Raw genomic sequence first — 10,259 nt, forward strand, 5'->3', positions numbered from 1 at the left:
TTTGTAATACTGTAGTCAAGCTATGGTCAAACCTTTTGCTTTGTTTTTGAGCATTTGTTCTTTTTCAGTGCTTCTGTTTTTTTCTGAATAAGCACGCATGTGATCAGCTTGAGTGATGTCCCATTTCTACACTCATCACAGGTAACATTCTGATATTGGCAGCGGATTTCTAGAACAGTTTTTTGCTATCTAGAACCCCAGTGAAGTGACTAAAAGAACAGCAGTGTCTTGTTCTTTTTTCTAAGTTTAAGGAAACTCTCTAACAAGGGAATTCTTTATTTTAAAAAAGCAGCATTTTAAAAAGAAAAAATGCTTAAAAATGAAGATCATTTAGCTGACTTCTTCTCACATTTCACTGTGGCTTTGTCACTTTTCTTTGCCAGAGCCTTTGGTTCTTAGGGTGCAGGACCCTCTTCTCCTCCAGGGGTCTTCTTCTGGGCTGGTTTTCATGCTTTTGGGAACCGATACTTGGGTTACCAGTATCCTCTGCTTGTAGAGGAGAATCCTTTGCTTTCTTATTTTTCTTAAACGCTGCTGGCAATTCAGCCTTGCAATCTACTTGCATTTGAATTAATGGTCCTCACTAGAGTCCCTTTTCTATTCCTTTGTTCAAAACACTTTTCATCACAATCTTCAGACTCATCTGGCCCACCGCTCAAGACATCGGCAGCCGACCAAAGTGCCTATTTTTGCATCAGACTGCCTAAGAGCATTTATCATCTCAGCAGATGATTTGTTGGACTTTGAAAAATCATCAACTGTGGTTTTTCCAGAAGGAATTGTTTTTAATAAAACAGCAGAGGCGCACTTTATCCGAAACAAAAAATATGGAATGTGCGTGGCACCCTTTTCACTAAATTTAACCAATATCAGTTATCATCTTTGCAAACTGAGAGCATCTGAACACATTTTGTATGCATTTTCCCCTCGGGTGATCAACACGGAAACAAAACAAAATGTAAATAAAAGACCAGCTCATCTGGCCAAACAACCTTTGCCTTCTGTTATTTCCACATCCAGAATCTCAATCCCCACCAGGGCATCCAGGAGTCGCTCCATGCCATCCATGCTGCTCTGCAGCTCCTGGGACACAGACTCTGCACTGAGGGGTTTCTGGGACTGGAGCAAGAGGTCAAAGACCCCCAGCTCACAAGCGGAGAAGATCATCTGTGTAGAGCAAGAAGAAATGCAGCATTTTTAACAGGACTGGGAGACGTTGTACCATTAGCCATGTCTCAGGAGGTCACAGCACCCAATACTCAATTTATTATATAATAACTGGAAATTCCTTTAAGAGGGACTGTAAAATTGTGACGTTAATCAAATTCCCCACTTGACGTTGATTATTCTGCAAAATAAATAATGGGAACGGGGTTAATGGGAACCAGCAGAACATAAATATTCCCCTTTGGACATTGAGTGTGACATATCTGATGACATAAGTCTACAGTAGTTATACATTCGTGCTTTCTGTGTATAAACATAATTACTGTAATACGCATTAAGTTGAACACTTAAATGTTTCAAACAAGGTTAAATTATACATTAGAAGTGCTTAGAAATAGAAGGCATTCATTGTTAATGAAAATTAAAGCAGAAATGAAGGAGATCTTGTGTGTGTATGTGATAGAGATTTTGTGTGTGTGAGCAACTGCTCAGTGACAAAGCAGTGGGAGACGCAGGATGCAGTACACACAACATGGCATAGTGTACAGATGCACAGTGCACACCAAGATGAAAGCACAACAGCAAAATACTTTAACATTCAACTTTTATGCACAGTACTACTAATACAACATAAAGTTACATTAAATAAAGTACATGTGGTAAATAAGGACATCGTAATGTATAGCGTAAAAGTATTAATATTGTATCTAGCAACATAGTCTGTGCATCTCCATGCTTCTCCTAACTGCTCTGTTAGGATGCTTTGCATTCAGAGGATGCAAAGTGGGGGCGTCGAAAAGAAACAAGAAAACTGCATACACAACTCGAACGTACAGAGTTGTAAAATAATACAGCATGATACATTTCTAATGATTTTCATACAACACAAAAGCATGTTGTGTCTTTAATCAACATGCAAGTATATCCCTTCTTTCAATTTAACGGCTTCGTTTATCATAATCATAAATATCTAGATATTTTGGAGCAGCGGAGCCTTAATTTTTCATACTACATATTCTACTGCCCTGCTCATCTGTAAATAATTTGATCTGACTGAAGATTTAACAACATCGTGTGCCTGCCGGGGAAAAGGATGGTGGTGGTGGGGGAGGAGGAGGATTTGCTTGACTGATTGACTAGAACAGGGCTTTGACAAGAATTTGACGTTCACAGAAGGGAACGTCTCTATAAGCCGGGGCGGTGAAGGCTGCAGATTTTAGGGGTACTGGGCAAAGCCTCTGACAAGACTATAGACCGACCCTCTTCTTGTCAGCATACAACAAATAAAATAAAATGCCATGCTTCCTTTGGGTCCTTGTACCATGTGTTTTATTTCAGAGTTATTTTCTGCATTATTCACTGGAGGATTCTTCCACACAAAAGGGCTGTGAGAGCTGAGGAATTCCAGGACCAGATTCCTGCAGCCGTCACAGGTACAGGTACAGGTTCTTAAGACCCAAAACAAACAGCATTGGACTTCTTGGCCAACGAATGCGTTCAACTGAATAACATCAGAGATGAAAACGAAACTGTATCTGGAGGCCCTTGAGGGCAGGAGTTGCCCAAATACAGATGGAAGGACAGATACACAGATTAAACTGATCTATCATAAATATGTTGTTGAGCTTTACACAGCTAGGTTTTGTAACCGGCGTTTCAATTATTATCCTGCCAATGTGCTTGTAGCTACTTTGGATAAACTAACCTCAATAATTTCTACACAATCGGTGTATAAAATTAAGTGTCAGTTTCTCAAAAGAGTGTTTTATTAGGCATTAATTGAAAACAACCATGAAAACATTGAAAAAAGTGCAAGAGAAGGGAACAGTATGGGTCAGCCTTCATTATTAAGGGATAGGAAATAAGATAAGATCACTTTATTGGACATGTACAATTTCTTGCATTAGGAATTTGTCTTTTCGCATACCCCAGCTTGCTCTCCATGAGACACACAGACAGGGAGAGAAGCTTGGGGTCAGAGCGCAGGGTCAGCCATTTATACGGCGCCCCTGGAGCAGGTGGGGTTAAGGGCCTTGCTCAGGGGCCCAACAGAGTAGGATTCCTTTGCCGGCATCAGGATACAAACCGGCAACTTTCCAGCCACAGGTGCAGATCCTTAGCCACAGATGTCGCAGTGGTGGAGTGTGTGGGGGAAGGGAGAGAAATCCATAAAGATGGAGCAGGGGTTGACATTTCAAACACCTTGTAAAGTGAAAACCTTAATTGAAAACTTATCATGAAGAAAAAGTTTCACCCATCCATCCATTTTCTAAACCGCTTCATTCAATTCAAGGTCGCGGGGGAGCCAGAAACTATCTTGGCAAGCAACAAGCACACAAGCACACACCAGGGCCAATTTTCCTGGAAGTCCTTGAAACTAACAGTATGCTCTTGGACTGTGGGAAGACACCAGAGGACCCAGAGGAGACCCATGTGAACATGGAAGAAAATACAAACTCCATGCAGATAGCACCCTCGGTCCAGAACAGAAGCAGCTGCACCTGTGTTTATTCCTAATTGCGTGTAATACAACAGATTTGCATTCTAATCAACTGACTCTCATGTCATAAAAAACAGAGGCAGTAACAAATTCATTATATCCAATTCGTACTGAGAAAACACGCAGAGCTCACTGTACAGTACGTTTTTTGCCCTTTAGTCTCTTTCCACTTTGTTTCATTGAAAGGATTTTAACACACAGCTGGCTCTAAAAGGCAGCGAAGAACTGCAAGCGACCAATGCAGAGTGAACGAGGAACTGGAAAGACGCAGTACCAATTTTGAGCTGAGTCCTGGAGACAGGCTGGGAATGTTCTAGAATCTTATGGAATGGGATTAGCCAGACATTGCAAGTACGCAAAACTGTGGAGGGAGAAACTGTGAGTGAGGAGGGAGGGGCGTAATTAAATTAACACTGCACAGCAAGAAATGCAGTCATATTTCTGACCATTCAACAATCCAAATATATCTGAACATCACTCAAAAAGCAGCAACAGACTGACATTTAGCACAAGCCTACAAACCAAAAGGCAGAGATCGATGAGGGCGAGAAGTCATTTCTAAAAAAAACAAGAGAACGTTATGAAGGCCAACAAGCTCTCATACAAAAGGTAACAGTTGGGTTTTTCTGTGCTAATACACCCCTAGTAAAAAAAAATAGATTAACAAATGTATGCAGTTTGGTTTGTTGTTTTGTTTGCAAAGGGGAACTGCAATCCCAATTTCTCAGATCGATTATTAAATCTCGATAAAATAAATTAATTGACGCCATAAAAAAAAGAAATTCCAAATTAAGCACAAAATCACGAGGGGGGGGGATTTCTGCAACAACTACTCAAATCCTACTATACTGGGAAGGAAATATTTACCTGAAATTGCTCAACTGTAAAGTGTAACTGCAGTTACTGGTGGCTCTACAGAAGAAAGGTCCTGCTTTGCACAATGATAACGCAATGTTTCACATAATATACAGTAACTCCGAAGCACATGTTATATAAAACTGGATTTTTTCATCTGTAAAACCATGAATTACAAGTTGCAAGACTAGTGTGACTGACAGTCTCTGCCAATACTATTTACATGATACAGGTTTGCTCCAGATTCAGTATATCTGACTTATAATGCAAACAATGTTGTCCTTGCTAGCAATATCTGGACACAGTCCCACAAAGGCAAACAAAAATTGCCACGGTAAAAAACCTTGCTCAAGCAGAACACTGCATTTTAACAAAAAAAAGTCTATAGATAAATTATTTGTGAATTATGACCAAAATAGAGCACTCTTCTACTAAGATGCAAATTATGTTTGTGTTCCTGGTAAATGAAACCATTTCAATAATTTGTTGACATTCTCAAAAAACCTAATTTCATCAAAAGAATTACTAACACAGGGATACATGATAAAATGTCAGCAGCCACTTACACCACTCTGTTAATCAACAAGCTAATGAACATAATTTGTAGTAAAAGAATGATTAATGACAGTGATTAAAATAAGGCAAAGGGATGATTGCTTGTTGGTGGCTTAATGAGGAGGCTATATCGGCATTTCTAAGGCTGAAGGACTTACTGTAGACCCAGGTTACAAAACTAAGTCGTAAAAAACGCAAATTCTCACCATTGGGACGCTACATCAGGGTACCACATTTACAGACTACAGCACAATTCTATCAATCTTTCATATTGATAGTTTGGAATATAGGACACAGCACTATTTTAAATCTGTATTCAGATTTAAACAAGAACTCTAAATTATTCCCCGTTAGGTTTCGATACTGAGAATAAAGCGGAATTGTCTTCTCCACTGTTTCCTCCTCTTTCACCGACAGAGGGAGCGTGTTCACAGCACTGTATACTTGCCAACAGCGGTATTTTTACTGCTACTATTAAACGAGAAGGTAAAAACAAACCCTTACCCAACAAACCCTTACCTTTGAAATTCTGAATCCATTCATGTACTCCAACAGTTTAAATGGGTAATCCAGTTCACTCTGAGAGAGGTGCTCCGCCATTGCCAACAACAACCTTTCCGACAAAAAAACAAGCGTCACTCGCACGTACAGGTGAACAACATAAAGCAACCCTTCTCAAGATAAATTCAACGACGTTTTAAAAAAAAAAGATAGTTCTGGAAAGTGATACCAGTATGATAACGTGTTTTTATTACAATATAAAATATTTTCAAAGACGTCTGAGCTGAAATTCATTTGAAATGCAAAGTTTTAAAGCCAGCTGTTCTCTCGAGCTTCGCACGAACAAGCCGGAGCGAAGCCGGCAGTCCGTCAGGTGAGGTGCGGAGTCGGAGCCCGGAGCTGCTCCGTGAATGAATGACATGTCTCAAAACACACATAGGCTTAGCATTTTCAATAATGCAAGAAAAGCACAAAGTGCCTCCATGCAAAGTGTATGGTACTTACACTGAGTATTCAATACCCTAATCTCGTTAACGACATTTAACTTTAACGATTGGTAATTTTATATATTTTGTTGTAATCTTGATATTTTAGATTAGATTTTACTTTAAAACCACTATTCGTGATGTATCACAAGTATTGGTTTCGGCAGCATTATGTATGCGTTTAATGTTTTGTTACTATTTTCCGTCTCTATTCATGTTCAACCACCACATTTAACATTTTAAAATTAACCCCAAAAAATGTTATTGTTGATAATGATGATCTGGCAGTTTTAAAAACTTTTGGTCACACTGTGAACTAATAGCTTTTGACCGAGTGATCAAATGTTCCAACAATATATCACAGAAACATGAGCCATCTGTGCAGATTGCGTAACTATGCACCCATTTACCTCACTTGGCAATTCTCAGAGACTTTTTAAAAAACAGCAGAAGTCGAGCACAGTTCTCACTGTGAAAACCTGTGTATTCTTACTGTGAGTTTTCTACAGGAAAGTCCAAAAGCTTTTAACGGCAAATTCATTTAAATCACATGCTATTTTTGCAGATAGCCAAATAGTTGCTTTTTTTTCTGCCAAGGCCTTTATAATAAAGCTCAAACTGGAGTCTTGGAGCAGGACAACCTGGAGCCGGAGCTGGAGTTCCCAGTCAACACCGCATCTAGCCCTAGTTCTTAACCTTCACTGCAGCCTGCACCCACTGGGTACTCAAATCATGATCTCTCACCCCTCATCAAAAAAATCGCTAAATTTACCTTCTGAAAAATTGGCATGTCTCGTACCCAGAGAAAGGGCATCTCACTCCCCCAGGTTAACACTCACTGCTCTACACCGATCCACTCACTGACCTAAATTATTTGGGCCTTTGGCGACAACACCACCAAGACACGCCGAGGTCGCAATCAAATGTGGGTCATTGTGTAACGCGACCTCTCAACTTGCTTTTGGACTTGACCTTTACTAAAATGTTTTTCAAAGCAGTACATAAATGAAGGACTCTAGGGTCCCTACAAACAAGAACATTCATTTGCATCTATTAATCAAAGGACCAGGTCTGGCGCAACCCATACTTGGGTCCGGGTGCAAGTAAATACAAAAGCCCCCCCCTTCTCCGGCTTCCTTCTCCCTCCGCCAGTGCACACAGAGCAAGAGAGCAGAATTAAAACTGGATAACATATTGAACTTGATACTTAGTAACATAGTTATTTAAAAGTTTACAACTTGACTCGTCGTGCTTTCGTCACAGCAAACGTAGCGATGATATTACTGAAATCCACCTGCCTTGCGGTGCTGATCCCTATAGACAGCAAAGTCAGTACTGGCAGTCTTTCCTGAGACATGTTAGATACGTTAGATACGTTTTGATCAATTTCAGTTTGCTAAACGAGCGTTCAGCTCATGCTTTCACTGTGATTGAAAACGCAGATTTCATATCTTTATTGACCAAATACTACAGTATTCCAGACGGAGTGTTGACTTCCATTGGGGAACAGACGAGACAAACTTAAATTCACTTGCCAAATTTCCGCCATGAATGTCTATTAAAAACAAGGCACTGAAGACAGTGTCCAGTAAGCAATTAAAAAAGTTCACTTTAAACTTTTCCTCTCTAATTGTCTTTTTGTTCTTTGCGTTTCTCGCTACCCGACTTACATTTCTGGGTCGCTTTCATGTTGCACACTAACGTACATACTGTAGCTTAGCTAAACGTGAGCTTGTCTGTTGCTCGGTCTTGCAGGGGAACAGGTCGCCTCATCCAATTCTACATATTTGGGAAAGAACGCGCCAATGACCAATTGCAAATCATCCGCACAGCTGTGCTTTATTTTAAAATATGCCAGACTAATATTGCTATTGGATAATTCCCCGCCTCTGACATACTGTACGCCCTGAAATACGAACTCTCGTCCGTTTTAATGATGATGTTTTCTAAAAAAAAAAGGCGTTAGCAATGTGTCCCCTTAGATATGGGCGCGGGTGCACCCATTGCCCCCTCCCCCCCAAGAATGGACCAATAGTTAAAATATTAGAATCCTTTTTGATAAAATACGATGATGATACCCCAAAAGTACAGTACGTGATAATTAAAAAAATAATGTAATTAGAAGGAAATCATCATAATAAAATAAAATACATATATTTTAGTGCCATTTATGCTATTCGGATCGTGTACAGTGCCAAAGCAATGAAAAGAATCAGATACACAAATTAAACTGGGAAAAGATATTGCTGAATGTTGCACAGACCAAACTGCAGCTTTAGTTTCCACTGAACAGCCCCCGCCATGCTTTGGGCTGTTTTTGTCTCTAAAATGTCACACATCAAACTAACACACGCAAGAAAGTCTGGTTTGTAGACCAAGATATATAAAAAGCATCATCCTGATTTTATCTGGATTTTCCCGCGTTCCAAACGGTAAAAACGTACCCTTTTAAATGACACTTTAAAACATTTAAATCTCACGTTATTTAAGTAAATTTACAAAGTTGGTTTTTTAATTCCCCAAGGCGAATAAACGTTTTTGCAATAAAATTACAACGTCTCTAGATTTGTTTTATATCTTACCTAATGCACAGCGCACACTTTATGTAGTTCCAAGGATTGATTCCCTGTCCAGCCTTTTCTCGGCTTCTCAGACTGTAGAAATGCTCCTCGTTCTTCAGTGACCGCAAGTTCACCCCGAAGCTCCTGTCACATGATTTCATTTTGTCTGGATAATATTTATTTTTACTGGGCCTCTTTTTTTTTGTGGTATGGCATGCGTTTTAGGACAAAAATCCGGTCTCATTTCTACTTCCTTTACATTAATTTTGCATGCGTTCAGATGAAAAAGAAACGATTGTTATTAACTGGTCATAACGTCAGTAATGATAAATATTCACTGCTCCAACATGTTCTAAAAACAATTATGATATGATAAGGCCTTTATTTCAAGTGACAATGGGGTAGCTACAAGCATTTTGTTTTTATTTGTTTCAGTGAGCATCTTGATGAGATGTAGAGGCCTAGTGAAAGTTCACTACAAGAGCAGATTTTGCAAAGTGCAACATGTGTGAACAGCAAACTTAAATTACACACATCAAATTAATAACTGTAAAATAACAATCATATTTTAGATTTTGAACATTTAGAGTGTGTTCCTGAAGATCTCTAATCCAGTAGTCTTTATAGGTTGTCTAAATCATTTCTAAAGATTTGGAACATGTTACTTTGAAAGTTATTGATTAATTAAGCAAGCAATTTGTGTGACCAAATAGTCTTTCAGGGCTTACATTTGTATGTTTTTTTTTTGTTTGCAGGGATTTGTAAAACTCTTTATTTAATTAATCATTTGTAATTTATAATACGCATTTTTTTCATTAATGAATTAGTGGTTATACTTAAATATATGATAAAAAATCATATATTACCAGTGGATGAAGTGGATGTACCAGATCCACTTAAACTTAAATGAAAATCTTGCTTTGATCACCGTAGAGTGGGAGAATGAAGAGAATTTGAAGACATGTCAATTGACTCTACGTTCCAATTCTGAAAATGTTTCATTGGGGGCAAGAAATGAGAAAAGGCTATTCAAAAGAGTTCAGAATGTTACATAAATGTGGCTTTCGTCTTTACACATATGCACACACAAATAATGTGAGAGCACTGGTTAAATGTAACAAATCAAAAGGGTTCATGATCCATTCACTGTTTCATCCTGAAAATATTTTCATTTGTCATGTAGCTCAGTCCAGTTAAAAGGTCTAGGTATTGGCAAGGAGACAGCAAACATATATTGTATACATTCAGATCATGCATTTCAGAATATGTGCAAAACAGTTTGCATTTTACTACAACAATAATTGCACATAGAGGGAGCTCTTGCAGAGAAATTACAAATCCTGTACAGGAAAAGAACACATATAAATTTGCAGTCCAACAAAGGAATTCCCTTTCTAAGTGTGGGAGCATTTTAACGGTCTACCGTTCACAGTTCAATAATCTGGTGATCAGTGTTGCATCTTGTTCAACAGATATGATGTATAACTAATGTGTTCCTTGTGTCTTTGAAACCTGTGCTTCACATACTGTGCTGCAATGCTGATCTGTGCTTTATGATTCAGAACAATGGCATCCAAGAAAAGACCAGTGGTGATGCTTCAGCTTAGGCTCAATCAGCAACAGGGAGCTCTAGTT

General features: G+C 38.9%; 1 protein-coding gene across 1 annotated transcript in view; it reads right to left on the reverse strand.

Moving 5' to 3' along the window:
• The window catches only part of asmt2 (acetylserotonin O-methyltransferase 2), a 33,732-nt gene extending 24,979 nt beyond the window's left edge, over positions 1 to 8,753 (reverse strand). The window contains exons 1-3 of the mRNA XM_088927910.1: positions 8,646 to 8,753; positions 5,597 to 5,690; positions 993 to 1,167 (exon numbers count right to left, since the gene is read on the reverse strand). Coding sequence (XP_088784036.1) covers positions 993 to 1,167; positions 5,597 to 5,677 — 256 coding nt within the window. The 5' untranslated portion in view covers positions 5,678 to 5,690; positions 8,646 to 8,753. The remainder of the gene's footprint in view (positions 1 to 992; positions 1,168 to 5,596; positions 5,691 to 8,645) is intronic.
• Positions 8,754 to 10,259: the final 1,506 nt, after the last annotated feature.

The sequence above is a fragment of the Atractosteus spatula genome, chromosome 1 (assembly GCF_055471065.1).
Source record: "Atractosteus spatula isolate fAtrSpa1 chromosome 1, fAtrSpa1.hap1, whole genome shotgun sequence".
NCBI classification, from domain to species: domain Eukaryota; kingdom Metazoa; phylum Chordata; class Actinopteri; order Semionotiformes; family Lepisosteidae; genus Atractosteus; species Atractosteus spatula.